Source organism: Piliocolobus tephrosceles, chromosome 3 (genome assembly GCF_002776525.5).
Source record: "Piliocolobus tephrosceles isolate RC106 chromosome 3, ASM277652v3, whole genome shotgun sequence".
NCBI classification, from domain to species: domain Eukaryota; kingdom Metazoa; phylum Chordata; class Mammalia; order Primates; family Cercopithecidae; genus Piliocolobus; species Piliocolobus tephrosceles.
In genome coordinates this window covers 40,164,520-40,182,161 of record NC_045436.1, presented here as the reverse complement: position 1 = coordinate 40,182,161, position 17,642 = coordinate 40,164,520, and the positions used below count along the sequence as shown (strand labels likewise).

General features: G+C 35.9%; 1 protein-coding gene across 1 annotated transcript in view; it reads right to left on the bottom strand.

The window, feature by feature from the left end:
* The window catches only part of IQCM (IQ motif containing M), a 381,316-nt gene extending 364,843 nt beyond the window's left edge, over nt 1–16,473 (bottom strand). Inside the window, 3 exon segments of the mRNA XM_026454113.1 lie at nt 7,013–7,277; nt 9,152–9,231; nt 16,437–16,473. Of these exon segments, the coding sequence (XP_026309898.1) occupies nt 7,013–7,277; nt 9,152–9,231; nt 16,437–16,473 (382 nt within the window).
* Between the last annotated feature and the right edge of the window lie 1,169 nt (nt 16,474–17,642).

Genomic DNA, 17,642 nt, shown 5'->3' with positions numbered 1-17,642 from the left:
GAAGGAGAAAAGGAATTTCATTTTTTCATAGCAAACTATATTTTTACTTTCACATTTTTCCAAAGTATGATTATTTCACCTTTCTCCTTGCTCCTCAAAACCCCGATACTTTCAGTCCCATCCCACCCTCAAGTGAAGAACTCACTTCTAACTTCACTGAAAAAGAAATTGAAGTAATCTCACCACCTGCTCTATCAATCCACCTGCATCTGTGCTCATGCCCCTGCCTTTCTCTTGGGACAACAGATAAGCTGTCCTTGCTCCTTTCTAATGCATTACTCCTTAATTGAAATATGACTAATATATTTCTCACTCCCCTGATTTGGCTCCTATTCATTTTCTACTTCCTTTGCTGGAAACTCCTTTTCTTGCCCTCTAAGTGTTAGAAATTCAAAGGGCTCAGTTCTTGAATTTTTTTTTCTACCTACGTTTACTTCCTCAATGATCTTATATGTAAGTCTATGACTATAAATAATATCTATACCTGTGTTGTCCAATATGGTAGCCAATTACCATATGTAGCTATGAGCACTCGAAATGTTGCTAGTCCAATTTAAGAGTTGCTGCAAGTAAAATATACACTGGATTTTGAAGATTTAATATGAAAAATATAAAATATCTCAATAATTTTTACATATATATATTTCTTTTTTTCTCTCTCTGTCTCCCAGCTAGAGTGCAGTGGCACGATCTCGGCTCACTGCAGTCTCCACCTCCCGAGTAGCTGGGATTACAGGTGCCTGCCATCACGCCTGGCTAATTTTTGTATTTTTCAGCAGAGATGGCATTTCACCATGTTAGCCAGGCTGATCTCCTGCCCTCAAGTGATCTGTCTGCCTCAGCCTCCCAAAGTGCTGGGATTACAGGTGTAAGCCACCACACCTGGCCCCAAATATATTATTGAAATTAATTTTACCTGTTTCTTTTTACTGTTTAACATGGTCACTAGAAAATTTTTACTACATGTGGCTCATGTGGCATGTCTACTGGTCAATATTATCTATAAATTAATGACTCCAACCTTTCCCATGAGTCCACACTTACTTATAATGGACTACCTATTTGAGATTTTGATTTGTATATCTAATAGCCTCCTCAAACTTAATATATCCATATCCCAATTCTTGGTTTCTGCCCATTTAAAATGCATCTCTCTCTATTCTACATCTCAGAAAGTAGCAATTCTCATCTTTCAGTTCATCAAGACTAAAGTCTAAGAGCCATCCTTCATGCAATCTTTCCCTTACACTCCTCACCTAATCTTTCAGCAAGCACTGACAATTCTGCCATCAAAATGTTTTTATGACAGTATTTTTAAAGTTATATTAGAAATGAAGGAGGAGAAAAGAAAACAAGCAAGAAGGGAAAACTAATGTGAAAATTTTTTCTGAGTTGACCATCATAAGATACTGGTTGCTTAACTATCCAGAACCTTCTGAGAAGCTTTATAGAATGTTATTGAGACCCTTCTGCCCAGGGACAGACAGGAGGAAACATTTATCCATTGGCTCTCATCCCCCATTCCTGGTTGTTTATGTGTCAGCTGAAGCTGGTCCTATAAGTGTCTCAAGCCAGGAAGGAGTCCAGGAAGTATGAAACAAGGACCAGTCACCCGAGCAGTGGCTGCAGTGCCTGGAATAAGAGATGAACCCAAGAGGATTTCAGGTGATGAACAAGAAGTGTTTGACACAGCCTGCATGCAGTGGTGTGCTGCAGCAAGCTCAGATCTGCTCAGGAGAGCTGACTGTGTACATCTCTTCCCAACTCTTGTAATCAGTGGTACCACATTGGCAGTTTGAAATTGGCTATGTTAAGAGTATTTACACCATGGAAATCAGTAAAAGCTACAAAGCAGGCCTTCCTCCCTCCCCTCACCATAGCCAGATGTTAAACATGTGCTAGCACAGCACTGACCAAAAGGTTCTGTTCTTATACAGTCTCTGCTCACTCCTCTCCAGCTCATTCTCAGAACTGCAACCACATTAACTCTTTTTTCACTTATTTGAAAGTTTTTCCATGTGCCCCACACCTTGGGTCATTGCAAATGGTTTTGCAATTGCCTCAAACTTCCCAATGTTTGAGTAATTCCTATGCATCTTTTATATCTTAGCTCAAATGTAATTTCCCCTGGGAAGTCTTGCTGACACCCAGTCCACATCCAATTGATTTGTGATGTACTCTCAATCTGTATACATGTGATTGTTAATTGATATCTGTTTCCCTAGCTAGACCACAGGTTCCATGAGGACACAATTTATGTCCATTTTTTCTCCTTTGTATTATCCGCACTGAGCTTTGTATATTTACTGAATATGTGTTAATCAACACATATTAAAAGTACTATTACCACTGTTTCATTATTTTAAGAATATTGAAAAGTAGTCCTCCTACTTGAAAATGTGGGAAGCCACATTGGGAGGAGAACACATGACACTTTTATGGGCATCACTTATGTGCATTTTATGTGCATCACTTCCAGCTATAATCCACTGAGACAAATCTGTCACATAGCCCCATCTATTTTCCAAGTACCAAGGAAGAAAAGGATATAAGTTTGATGAGCATCTATCCAGTCTCTGCTACAGTCTGTTCTTTAGGACACTAAATATTCATTCCTTCTTATTCCTTTACAGAACACACCTTTCCTCTCCCCAAAGATGACAACCCAAAGTTCCCCCCAGGCACTGCATCCAGCTCAGAGAACAGGACCTCCAGCTGCTGTGTAGTTTTATCCAACAAGTTCAGACGTGGCTCCTTATGGTTCAGTAATATGAGACCCAAATACAGAAGGTATCTCCACCTTCCCCAAAGCATATAACATACAGTAATAGAGCAGGTATAGTATAACCTCAGTAAAAACTCCATCAGTGAAAGGAAAGAAAGTAAACACAATAGTCACTAGTCCAAAGATGTTGTAGAATTCTATTGGAAAGTCACCGAGAAGGCCCCCTAACCTGAAGGTGCGGAAGTTCCTTGAATAGACAATGATTTTGTCCTGGGAAGTACTCTCTTCTTTTTTTTTAGTGGCCTCTGGATCTACTCTCTGAGAAGCCTTTTACTTGCTCCTTGGCCACATCTTGCTATTACTCTCCTTGGAGGTTGTATGGCTTGTGTCACCTACTTCCTGATAAATCTAAGTTATCTTACTTTTTGAACATTCAATTACATCAAGGTTCATGATTTCTTTGGGAATGAAATTCTCTAAAAAAATCTGTTAGGCTTTTTAATCTATTTGCTTCCAGTTAATTCTGTCTGACAATAACCACATTCAAAGTCTTTTTACATTTTTTGAGACGGAGTCTCACTCTGTTGCCAGGCTGGAGTGCAGTGGCATGATCTCAGCTCACTGCAACCTCTGCTTCCCAGGTTCAAGCGATTCTCCTGCCTCAACCTCTCAAGTAGCTGGGATTACAGGAGCTTGCCACCATGCCCAGCTAATTTTTATATTTTTAGTACAGACGGGGTTTCACCATGCTGGCCAGGATGCAAAGTCATTTTTTTAATATATAGTTCTAAAATATCCTTTGTATCTTTGTTTCCCTTATCCCTTGGATTAGTCTCTCAATAATGACTGCCCTGAGGGTATCTGAGATAATGGGCTGGGTGGTAAAAGATGTACTTTTAATATGCTTTTTGCTGCAATGTCAATTATTAGTAGATATTTGCTCAAAACCAAGACCCCAAGTACCTAGTATCTCTCTATGCCCTTTCATTTCCGATTGGAAACTAGCCAGGACTTTTCTCAGTTTATTTCATGTTTATAATAACTTCCCAAAGCCAGCCAGAAACCAGCAATATATTTTAATAATGCACTTCCCAACTTCTTTACCTAAAGCTACAAAGTTCAGTAGGTACATGGTCTAGATTCCAACTTATTTTTGGTGGCAGTTTTTACCATTACTAATGTAAGATGCATCTCCAACCTTCTAACTTGCTATACCTGGCTTCATGCTGCCACTTAGTGTAAACCACTAACTCAGTACCACAGCTCTTTCCTGTGCCTTATGTTTTACTTTATTTTTGACCAACTCTAAATAACTCTATCTTTCTAATATCTGTAAAATCTCTCCCCTCAACACTATCCCCAGTGCTACTACCTTCATTTAAGTTGTCTTTCCTTGTGTGAATTACTGTCTCCTTATTGGTCTCTATGCCTCTAAAATCCATCACACCCCATTTCCACAGCCAGTAAACATGCTAAAATGCAAATATTATCACTGCAACTTCTCTTTAAAACATTTAAATTGTTCTCAAAGCTTTGAGGTTAAAATTCTATGTTGTTCAGTATCTAGTCTGTTATCTCTAACCACTCCCCAATCCTCATGGTCCAATCATGTAAAATCATTTTAATTGTCAAAAACATCATAATCACTTTCTCAGATATCCACTATCAGGTAGATGCTAGGCCCTCTAGCTAGACAGAATTTTCTTTCTTTTTTGAGTTAACACTTATTTTTCCTTCAAAATTCACCAAACACTTTAAATTTCCTGAGAATCTATTCCTGACCCCTAAATCAGAATTAGATATCCTCCTATTCTTTTTAAAGCAGTAGAGTTTCTATTACAGTATGAGTCATACTATAATTGTTTATTTATCCTCCTCCAATGCCACTGCAAAACTACATCAAGTTTGAATTTCTTGAGGGGAAGCAGCATATCTTTTGTCTCTCATACCTCACACATTAAATTAAACAAGTGTTAGGTGAATAAATGCATGAGCCCCACAATTTCAGTATGGTAGGGAACCCTCACATCTATCTTCAGTCTTCATCTGTCTCTCTAGAGCTAGGTCTCCTTTTCCAACTTCCTGATGGCTATCTCCACATGTGTGCCTACTTAAAAGGTCTAAAAATGAATTCATGATTTTCCCCCACCCCTTTCCCCATTGCCCAAAATCTGCTTCTCCCCTTATTACGGTTCAAATATTTGTATGTCTCCAATATTCATGTTGGAACCTAAGATCCAATGTGATAGTATTAAGAGATAGACCTTTGAGGAAGTGATTAAGTTATGAGGGCTTCATCCTCATAAATGAGATTAAAAGACAGGCTTCAGAGAGCTGCTGGCCCTTTTCCCTTCCATGTCTTCCACCATGTGAGGACACAGCTTTTGTCCCCTCCAGAGGACAGAGCATTCAAGGTGCCATCTTGGAAGCAGAGACTGGACCCTCACAAAACCACCTGACAGTTAGTACCTTGATCTGGGATTTCCCAGCTTCCATAACTATAAGCAATAAATTTAGTATGTTTATAAATTATTCAGGCATTTTGTTATAGCAGCAAGAACAGACTAAGACACCCTCTAAATTTCTATCCCAACCTAAGGATTTTTGTACAGTTTCCCAGTCTAGAAATCTCAATATCTTTATCATATTCATTTTCATTACACAATCAGTTGATTTTTTAAAAACCAGTTAATTCATCCTAAAATAATCCACTAATTCTGTATTTACCAAAATGTATTTAAAAGAACACCAGTCTTGAGGACATTAATTGGTATAATGTGAAAAAAAAAATGGGGGTTCTTTGGCCAAATGAACTGGGGTTAGCAAGGTTAAAAACAGTAAAGAGATTTCTGCAGTATTTCGCAGACCTTTCAATATATTAATAATCAATATGAATCTCCAATAAGGAATATAACATGTATTTTTTTTAAATGTTTCTAACCAAAGAACCCTTTGTCAGGTCACTAAACCTCTCAGGACTAACATTCTGAGGAGCATGCTTTGAGAAATGCTGATGGAACAGCCCTTCTCCACACTTTATGCTTCCCTACTGCCCTAATTTAGGCCCTATCATCTCTCACCTGGACAGCCTCCTCACTTAGCTCTCTGTCATCCCTCTCTACAGTCTCTGTTGCAAGTTTTATTTTTCTAACAGAAAGATCTGATCATACCTCACCCCTTCCTCCACCTATAGCTTTGAAATCATCATGTCTTTCCATTAAACATAAGTTCAAATTCTAGGTCTACTATCATATTCCTTTCAAACTTTAGGCCACCCATCTTCCAAAATTTGTTTCCTACCACATCTCTGCCTTCCCAAAATATACCATGTTCTTACATCTTTCAGAGTAAGATTTTTGTTCCTGCAGCTCAAAATGGCCTCTCCTGTTTCCATCCTACTTCTCCTGAAAACCCAGTTCTAGAGATCTCTTCTGATAAATTTTCAGGAGAGATCTCTTCTGGCCTTTGGTTGGTTACTCCTCAGTATTTCCATAATGCTTCACACTTACCCTCTTACAGCAACTGTTACACTGTATAGTAAGAAATTACCCTGTGTTTATCCTCACCATTACTCTCTGAGCCTTTTTATTTCTGTTTCTATAGCTCCTAACTTAGTTCCTGGCACAGAGCAGTCACTCTTTGTTGAATAGGAAAAATACAAGTGAGTGCATGAATAAATAAACATCTTTAGAAATAACGTAAGAGGAAAAAAGTAAGATGAAGCTGTGAAAGCTATACTAGAAATGTATTATAAGTGGTCATGTATTCAAGCCATTAGTTTCAGGAAAACAATATCACTTTGCTTAAATCAATCTCTAATTTATACCTACCATGTTACTGATAGAGGATAAACCTTTACAATTTATTTTAAGGGAAAACTCTACAGTTTCCAAAAATCTTTTTAGTGTTTTGATGAAACACACTCACGAGTAAGTTGCCTATCCTATCGATCCTGCTCAAAAACAGAATTCAGGGCTATCATCCACGGCTGCTTTAGCATCTGTGAAATAAACAGTCTCTGAGGATTTTCACTAGGAAGAAGATCACTTCTGGAAGACATGGCTAACCAGTTTTGTTCCCCTAAATTTCTCTTTCCCTTTAGAATGGGTTCATCTCAATTTCTGGTGGTGCCCAGAGACTGGCAGCTCTAATAATCAGGCCTCCCTACCTTTCATTGTTAAGATTTAAAGTTCAGGGAATTATTTGAACAAGAAAATTCCATTACAGGCACATAAGAAGCAAGCAGTTTTGCCTCTGGGTTTGCTGAATTTCTTCACCCCTACTTACCTTTTGCAATTAGATCTATGGGCCTGCATCTTTCTCTTCTACTAAAAATGTGTGGTTCCTTGAAGGAGATTCGTTGTGGGGGTTCCTGAAGATGTTCACTTTTGGAAAGCTCCTTAGGAAAGCAAATCCTTCTGAGTGCTGCCCGATGTTCTTGTACCACATCATGTGTTTCCTTTTTGTCAATCTCCAAAGGTATGTATTTACCAGATTTCGGCTTTTGGTGTTTCTTTCTGAAAACATTTATAGAAGTTCCTTGAACTTTATTCTATGAATAAAACAAAAATAGATTTTGGCAAAATTTAATTTTAGTATGCATTATTTAATAAAGTTATATAATAAATTTTATTAATAAGTTCACAAAATTGCATCTCTACTAGATACATTTTACAAAGTACCCTACTGTATAAGACATTTACTCTTATACAGTAAATTACAAATGACAATAACCAGCTACATCAGACATTATTCTATGTCACTCTCTAAAAGTCCTTCACAAGCATAAGGATCATATTCCACTTTGAAATAAATGTAAATTTTAAAATAGCAACTTTCTCCCCAAAGTGATATTTTTAATTACAGGTTTCAAGTCCATTGTAAAATAGGAGTTTTTCAAATAGACATATAGGAATTAAATTATTTTCAACCATCTTTGAAGAACTTTCAGATGTCCATAAAATGCTAACATCCCCCAAACCTCTTCCTTTGCTGAACCAGAAATAACTGAACATACATGGAGGTAAGCTCTCAAAAAGAGCATATTGGGAATAGGACATACATTTCATATCCTTTTAATCAAAGTTGCTTCTTTATTTTGACCACCTTGAACAACAGAGAAATAATACAGTTCCAAGGTTCTGACAGGTAATTATCCAAATAGCATAACTGTTCTACACACAGACAGAGCTATAGTTCTTCCCTATTCCCCCAACAACACACACACCCAAAAAAAGATTTAGAAAAATTCAAATTGTTGCTGACTCAAAAGGTCAATAAGAAAGTTTTAGTGTACTAGTATTACATTTGCCAGGCAACCGAAGATGGAACATTGGGCTGTTATTATTAGATAAAAATTTTAAAACAAGTCAAGTTTCTGAGGCACATCTGTCTAACTCTGAAGACCGTGAAACGTCCATCCCATGTTCCCACCAGTGAAATTAATATAATTGAAAATCTTTTAAATTGGTTAGTGGAAAAATTAGTTAAGCAATGTGTACGATGTTGATTACAAGATTAAAACTATGTATGGCCAGTCTTGGCATAGAGGACCATTCAAAAGAAACATAAGTAAAAATTAGAATCCTCCTCCCCAACTGCAAGAAGTATTGAAAAATATTTAAAAGCTTACTTAAAAATTTAAAATTTTTTTTAAGTATTCAAAAGGGGACTAGGATCATTTGACACACAGTAAACCATCCAAAGGTACCCTCCCTGCACCTGTCTTCCCAAAGGCCCATCGGTCACAATAGTTACCCCTTCCCCAAATTTGCTGCCTCCTCTATAGATGCCCTCTTCCAAAATGTCACCCTGTGCTGTGCTGACACTCCTCAATCTCTTTGCTATCCCTTTCCCTTTCACTCCTTCTTCTCATGTTCCAAATATATGCCATTCAGCAAATATTTATTGAGCCAGGCATAATCATTATTGCTAGAGATACAACATTCAAAAAACAGTCTGTGCCCTCAAGGATCTATCAGACCAGCAAATAGACAATCCCAATGCAAAAAGACACATGGAATATAATGTATCATGCTAAGGTAATCATGCTAAGAGTATAGAAGAGACTCATCTCACAATATATTTTCTAGTTTAGCTTTGTCTAAACAGCATTTAAAGGGATATTTACTTGAGATGATAAATCCAATTATTTATGTTTAAATTCTTCAAAAAAAATTAAAATTGTATTAAATGTACAAATTAAATACATTTGCATAATTAAAATTCATATAACTAAAAAATCTTATTTTAAAATGTCATTTGAAATCAATTTTTATAGCTAGTGAGGATTTCATTTTTCTCTTCAGTTCTATTCTCTTTTCTATTTATTTGATCACATATCAGGATTTATGCAATCCTTTGGAATAATCATTGTAGTATGCAAAAATTTTTAAATGTAACATTAGATAAATGCAAAGGACTAACCTCATTTATTTTCTCATAATGGGCAATGAGAGTTTTTGCTTCTTGAAAAAAGTCTTGCTTGGTGATCTCTAATGGAGGACCTAACATAGAAACAGAGAAACATTTTTTAAGCAGTTAATGTGAAAGTAAATTTTAAAAGTTGACATTATAAAAGGAAGCAAAAGAATATAATGATCTCTTAACATAATATTTTGCTTTTAAGAAGAAATATAAGCTTGTAATGGTCAGGTGATAAGACAGGTTATCCTAAGTTACTTCAGTCCAGAGAAACAAAGAAAATATACAGAACAGAAACATCCTTCAGTTCTGAAAGTCCTTTAAATGTTACTGTATAGAAGATATAACAACATGTTTTGGGCACAAAAGTTATTAACAAGTCTATCTGTGTTTTCCATACTTGATGACTAATGTATGAAGCTGTACATTTCCTCAAGAGTATTTACCTTCCAACTTGTTGATAAAATTATAACTGTAAAATAAAATGCCTCAATAAATTAAATAGAAGCAGCACTGAAATAAAAAAAAACATACCTATGGATGGATGATGCTATAACAATTCTTATTTCTATTTTTCTAAGTTTCTTAATTTCTTTCTACTTTTCTTTTTTTGTGTGTGAGACAGAGTCTCCCTCTGTTGTCCAATCTGGAGTACAGTGGCACAATTATGGCTCAGTGCAACCTCTGCTTTCCAAGCTCGAGCAATCCTCCCACCTCAGCCTTCTGAGTATCTGGAACTATAGGCATGCACCACCACAACCAGCTAATTTTTGTACTTATTGTAGAAACAGGGTTTCACCATGTTGCCCAGGCTGGTCTCAAACTCCAGGGCTCAAGCAATCTACCTGCCTTGGTCTCCCAAAGTGCTGGGATTACAGGTATGACCCAAAGCACCCAGCCTAAGTTTCTTAATTTCTTTTAAGCAGCGCTAGGTATACAATTCGACAGCATGTAGACTATATCCTTCTCATTTAGCCTTGTCTAAGTTTTCCTCTTTATATATTTTCTTTATTATTAGTTGATTGTGTGCTTGCTTCAGCAGCACAAATACTAAAACTTGAATTATATTAGAGGATCCAGACACTTAAAAGCGTTTCTTGGCTTCCTGCTCTTAACTCAAACTCAGCAAAATTTAAATATATTACCTATTCAAAGTCTGGCCAGTGGGCTCTCTGTTTTTATAACTCTACCTCCGTTAGTACTCTTACTATGAAGGTTTTTCTCCTCTTCATCCACTCAAATTTTAAGCAATTAAAAACTCAATCTTCATGTAAATCAAAACTATAATGAGATACCACCACACTCAACAAAATGGCTAAAATTAAAAAGACTGATAACACCAAATGTTGATGAGTCTGTAGAGTTACTGGAACCCTCAAGTACTGCTGGTAGAAATGTAAAATAGCATAATCAGTTTGGAAAAGGTATGGCAATCTCTTATAAAGCTAAATATACTTCCATCGTACAACCGAGCAATTCCACTCCTAGGTATTTACCAGAGAGAATGAAAATGTATGTTTTCAAAAGATTTGTACAAAAATGTTTACAGCAGCTTTACTCATAATAATTCTAAATTGAAAACAGCCCAGATATATAACAACAGGAGAGTTGATAAGCTATGGTTATATGTGTACAATAAACTACTACTTAGCAATAAAAAGAGATACTGACATGTAAAACACTATGGATAAATTTCAAAAATATTATGCCAAGTTAAAGCAGACTTACACAAAAAAGCACATACTATATGGTTCCACTTATACAAAGTTCTAGAACAGATAAAATTAATCTATGGTAGAAAAAACAAATAAAACAGTTATTATTCTGTTGGAAGGTATGATGGATTAACTGAGAAGTGACATGAAGGAAATTTCTGGAGTGATGGGAATGTTCTGTATTTTGATAGGAATTTGGATTACACAGGCATACATTATTATTAGTGTATTCATCGTACACCTAAGATTTGTGCATTTCATTGTATGTACATTTTATATCAAAAGAAGAAAAACTACAAACAAATAATGAATTCTAACTAATGATATGCATGTTGATTGATGGATGAGTATGTGACAAATCAAGTACAGTAAAATATTAATGGTAAGAAACTTGGTAGTAAGCATATGGGCATTGATTTAACATTCATTCAAGTTTGCTGTATGCTTGAAAATTTCACAATAAATTATTGAAGGCCAAACTCTCTCTTTATTCTTCCACAAAATATCTCCTTGCTTTTCACCAGGTAGACTCACGGGCCACAGGTAGCTGCTACATTAGGGTAATGAGGTCCTGAGGAATGAAGTCTGGTTCACATTAATTTCCCAATTCAAAGCCAAAATAAGCACTGTCCTCACATGGAAAGGGCAAGAGTTCTGGAATTAAAACTGTTTCATCAAATTTCAACTAAAATCTAATTTTGCTTTGAGGAGGCCTCTAGCCAGAGCATTTACTTCATGAAGGAAAGGCAGGGAGTTATTCCTAGGTGTAACTTCACAACCTGTCCTCCTTTCCCTTCTCTCATGACAGCCCTTTCCTCTTTTAATTCCCTTCTTCTTACTAATCAAATATCCCTTACCATTACTTTAATTACAATCACTTTTAATTACAATATTGTCATGTGTTGTGCACGTGACAAGCAATATAATTTATTAATATATTAAGTCACTGGGTTGTTTTGTTGTTGGAAATGTAGCTTTGTGGAAACCACCATATCTTCATTTCAGACAAGACCTTAGAGATGAGCTAGTCTTCATTTACAGGCAAAGTTCTGAGATGCAGAGACCTGCCAGCCTGCTGAAGTCACACAGCAGTGCTGCGGCTCTGCATAGGCACTGTGCTCCTGAGTTCCTTGCTGCTCTTTTCTACAAATCTACTGCCTTTCCCAATGCCATGTACTCCCCATAAGTACTGGAAATTCCTCTGAAATTTGGCTGGTCACCCTGGTGAGATACACACGTTTCCCTGATACTTGCATTTTAAGCCAGCACTCCTGCCCCTTTTTGTCATTTAATGTGCTGATGCAGCTGTTCCGATTTCCCCCTTTGTAACTAGAATTAGCTTTTGACACAGTAGTTAAATTCCCAAAGTAGCATTTTCTTCCTTGCTGGGCTCTTTGTTGATTAGTCCCTGATTTCCCCTGTCCACAAGTGCCACCCATCACCTGTGGACACTGGAGAAACTATACGCGCTCTGGCAGCCCTAATGGCCTTATTGGGGCCAGAAAGCAGATCTTGACATATCAAGGTATTGACACAGCATACCCATACAGTCAGGCCATGAGATTATTGAGCAGAACAAGGCCTGAGACTTGTTCATAAAGGAGCAGAGAAAGGCAACCATGGTCGGAAAGCAGAAATTTCACATAGATCCTGAAATGGCTCCAATGAAGGCATGTGGACATTGACTTCCAGCTGGCAGTCCTGAGTCCTTGTTGTCATTTGAGGCAATGAGGTAGCTGTTCTGATTTTCTACCATCACTAAAAAGTAGCCCTTGAACAAAAGAGTTAAATTCACAAGATACAACAAGATAACTCATACCTCAATGCCTTAGAAAAGACAATGCTAGCATCATTTATTTTTATAATTTCCAAGCACAAGTATCTATTCCACAAATGAGTCTAAAAATTACAAGAAATTAAGTAACATTTATATTAAAGCTCCAGCTAGTCAATAATCTTTGAGGCTTCTCTTTTCTTTGTTCATAATGGGGTAAGAATGTAAGCTTGCATCTTTTACACGTTCAAGTGCACTTCATCTATTATTTTGAGGAAGTTGCCAAGGTCTGTTCCTTCTTTATTATGAAAACTATACTTGTAACTTAATTTGCAAATACATATTGATAGTATATAAAATGATTTTTAAGAGCTCTTATTCCTGAGTCACACAATTTTGTGCTTGAATTCCAGTTTGCTCATGAACCTTATTGTCTTACGCCTTTTTTATTTGTAAACTAAGGATAATAATAACATATGTCACAGAGATTTGTTTGAAGATTAACTTAAACATTGTTACAAAACAGCACAGCACCTGACATATAAGCTTCCAATAAATGTGAGAAATTTTATTATTTATATTATTGTATTACTATCATTGGGCTAAACTTTTCTCCAACAGTGTTTATATAATTACTTTTTTAAGTCAATCCTCATTTCTTCAAAATCACAGAGATAAACTTCCTAATGCAGTTTGGGTAAATTGTCTTATTAAAATTCCTTTTATCCAAAACTAACCAACATGTTTGCAATTAATCAAATATTTTCATACATAGGATTCTTCATGTTATTAAAGCCCCCAAAAGAAATAGTAAGTCATTATAAGTAATAAATGTTTTGCAATAAAGTTCATGAAGAGGTTGAAATGGTCATATTAAACTCATCTAAGACATGAGTGTAAATACTAACATTTCCATAGAAAAAAAATATATGAGTAGCCCTAATTCCAAATATTTCACTAGCCTAAAACATTTTCATACATTTCTTTTATCTTTAAAAAAACCTCATTTTTCATATATCATCAGCTTAACACAATTTTAATGATGGTTCATAAAACCAGATTTCTCTACTACTTTAGAGGTTCTACAGAGTTGCTCCAGTGAACCTCTGAAGTGAAGATACAAAAAGAAAATCTAGTTATGGAAACTATGACAGAGAATGAGCCATCTTTTAATTAGAATCATTGAGTAAGTATTTTCTGTATCCAAAAAGCCCCAGGGGCTTAAAAACATTTGTTTTTCATAACCATAATAAAAACAACTGGTCATACTCAGAGAGGTTTCCATCCTTCCCATTAATAGGCTACATTTTCAGAGAGGCTTCACATAAATTTATTTAAAAGATAATCTTAAGCAAAGATGTGTGACCACATGGCTAAGGCCAACCCTGTGTGTGTAATCAGAGTAAATGCCTGACAGGTGTAACAAAAGCCTCACCTCAGACACAACGGGACTCAGTTTAGCACATATTAATTAAGTACCTACTAAGTGCTAGATGCTGTTTTGATGCTAAATGTGCTAAAATAAGTAAGACTAGCTATTTCTGTCTTCCAAGTTCTTAACAATCTAGTGCCAGAAAAAATGTGTAAATAAATGCCTTGACAGTCAGTTAAGATGGGCACCGTGATAGAAGCCAACATAAACCACCAACACCCCCTACTGCTAGCTCACTAATGTGAATTTCCCTTTAAAAAGATAAAGCTTTACACTGTATTATTGAAAATAATATTGAAAACAGAAATGTCCCAAGAGAAATAACATGTGAATGGAAGCCAGGCTAAGGCAGTGGTTTTAAATATGTGCTTCATTAATTTCATGTGCCTTGGGGCTGCTTCCTTCTTTCAATCAGAGAAGCTCAGATCTTATCTGATTTACATATTTGAGCTCTTCCTAAGTTTTATTTGGCAGAATTTCTTTGCTGAAAAGTAAACACACACCAGCTAAGCAAAAAACAAATAAAGGTCTGAATAACAGCGCATCTGTGGAAAGAACCTGCTTGTAAACAGGTTCAGATGGAGAGAAGGACTCGAGTGCCAAGAAGTGGGGAGAAGCTGTAGAGAGGAGAAGCTGAAGAGGAGAGAAGCTGGAACTAAGGCCATCAGTTCTAGGGTAAAGAGTTATGGAAGTTGGAAAGTAAGTAGAAGCTCTTTGGACAAAAACTTCAAATATAATAATTTATATTAATTTCATTACATGTAAGTGAAGAAAACACAAATTATTTCTAATTTCTTCCTAAAAAGAGTTAAAGAACCAAATAAAACCCAAATTTCAAGTGGCATCTGGTTATCATCTCCTAAAACACATATTCAACATGTTTTCCCATAATATATTCTTCATTAAGATTCAATTCTTCAGTTCTAAATTAAAGGCACTCTCTTAAATTGTCTCTTATTGACTCACTTTCCCCCTCCCTTATTCTCTGGTCTTCTTTAATAAAGTATCTTGCGTTCTTTGCACCAAAAAATGCTAATAAGTTTCATATATACCTCAGACAGATTTTACAGGGTACTGCCCAAAAATCTTTCTATGTTAATATTTCTCAGACTATGGTCAGGTTGCTAAGGAGATGTAGGGAAATGCCAAGCTCATAGCATCAGGGTCATGTGGGACTAGAGAATATTCCTCCTCCACTTCCTGGATCTTCCACCCTTTCTGACCTTCCCATCTTTAAAAATGTTCTGTGTTATCCAAATGAAAAGAGAGTTAAAGTGATCATCACAGAGCTCTGTTGGCAGCCCTGGGCAGATGCCAGCTGGCCTGTATCATATACTGTCAGGGGTAACAGGAGCCAAGAGGAAGTAGCAGAACAGTAATAACCTCAGCTCTATGTGCAGCACTATATCTTAGGATTGCTTGTATTTGTTGCCAAGTCTAGATTAACTCTAAAAGAAATATAATGTGTAATTAATAACAATGTATGGTATACCTGAAATTTGCTAAGAGATCTTAAGTAGTCTCATCACACCAGAAAAAAAGCTAACTATGTGAAGTAATAGATATTATAATTAGCTTGATAGTGGTAATAATTTTACAATGTGTATGTATGTTAGCACACACGTTGCACACCTTAATATATATTCAATTTTTATTTGTGAATTATACCTCAATAAAGCTAGATCATACAGTGTAAACTGAATATGTAATTTATATGTAATTCAAATTTTTCTTATAGACATACTAAAAAAGGTGAAATTAATTTGTATAACATAATTTTCATAGAATATTTTATTTAAATAAAATATATTTAAATATTACCATTTCAACATTAATCAACATTTAAAATGAATTAGATATTTTACATTCTTTTTTGTTCCATCTTCAAAACTCTATATGTATTTTGTTTGTAGTTACATACATCTCAACTCACATGCTAAATTTTTATCAGAACTACTTAATCTGTATTTACATTTTATAAAATTATCACTTGAAAAAATAAATTTACATGCCCAAATTTGTTCCAAACATGCTTAAAGGTTTTCCAACAACTGAATTATCAGTTTTTAATTTTAAATTAAAATTCATTAAATTTAAATTAAATATTCAGTTCCTTAGTTTCACCAGCCACATTTCAAAGACTGAATAACCCACGTGACAAGTGGATACCATATGGGACAGCACAATAAGTTAAAAAGATCTCTCAAAAGTTGGTTATTTTTAAATAAAGGGAATGGAATAAATCCTTTCAAGATGTGCCAATAAGTGTAGTGCTCTGAGGGTCACTAATTAATAGAAAAGACGGGTTAAAACAGTTGGAGTGTTATGACTTGTATGTCAAGTTGTTAGGTAAGCATAGATACTTACATTTTGCCTTTTCAGGTGTAGCCTCTGCAGTAGTCATGAGGGGCAGTTAGGATGATCTTCTTTTTTAAAGTGTGAGCTCCAAGTCCTTAAATACAGTTACATTAAGTAATTCGGTGATGATAAATATTTATTTTTAGCTATTTCTTTTGCTCACTTATAGATAAATAGGGTGAATGATTAAAAATTTTTGTATGTCATTTCTGTGCTCTATAACCTTCAATGCCTTCCCCTCCAAAACACAGTAACAATAGCTAGCATTGGGTAGGGCTCTGTAGTTTATCGAGTGCTCATATACACATTGCCTTACTGGAGCTAAGCAACCTGATAGGAACTATTATTATGAATATTTGGCAGATGTGGATATTGGAGCTTAGAGAAGTAAAATAACTTGTCAAGGTAAGAAGCTATGTAGTGGCATGTGCAAAACTCAAATCCAGATGTTTGGGCTCAAGACCCTGTGCAGGTCTCTCTGATTTCCTACTACTTTCTACTACTTGCTTTCTTACTACTTTCAACTAATATCCAGTTAATACCTGGCACATACCTTATACACTCCTGCCCTCAGCTTAGGTTTATGCCAGCCTTCCACTCAGAATGCCTTGACTTCTCATCTATATTTATTTATATCCTACCTGCCCTCAAAGCCTAGGTTCAAATCCTACCTCTTCCATGACGACCCAGCCTCTGTTCCTGTGATCTGTTCCTCTCTTAAATACAGTAGTTATGTTGTCCATGCCTCTCCCTATAAATTTATCAGATGCTGTGTACAGGGCTAAAAACACAGAGTGATCGACATATACTATATCTATAGTCCCAATTTTGTCCTATATATTCCCAGTTAGACTCCAAATGCCTTGAAAACAAAACTATACTTTATAAAAGTAGTTCTCAATGCTGGAGATGACTATCAGAATCACCTAAGGAGTTTTTAATCATATGCCTAGAGTGGGACACAGGCATCTGCATTTTTTAAAGTTTCCCAGAATATTTAAATGTTCTGTTAGAGGAATGAAATCTGCCTTGTGCCTGATCCTTCATGGTTCCCAGCTCAGTGCATTGCATTCTGGAGGTGCTCAATAACGGACTGATTAATGGGTTCATTAGCTGAGCCCTTGTACATCTGACATTATCATTACTTCGAAAGCATTATCCAAAATGTATCAAATGCTACCTCTATAGCCAAGGAGTCAGTTACACCAGTGCATA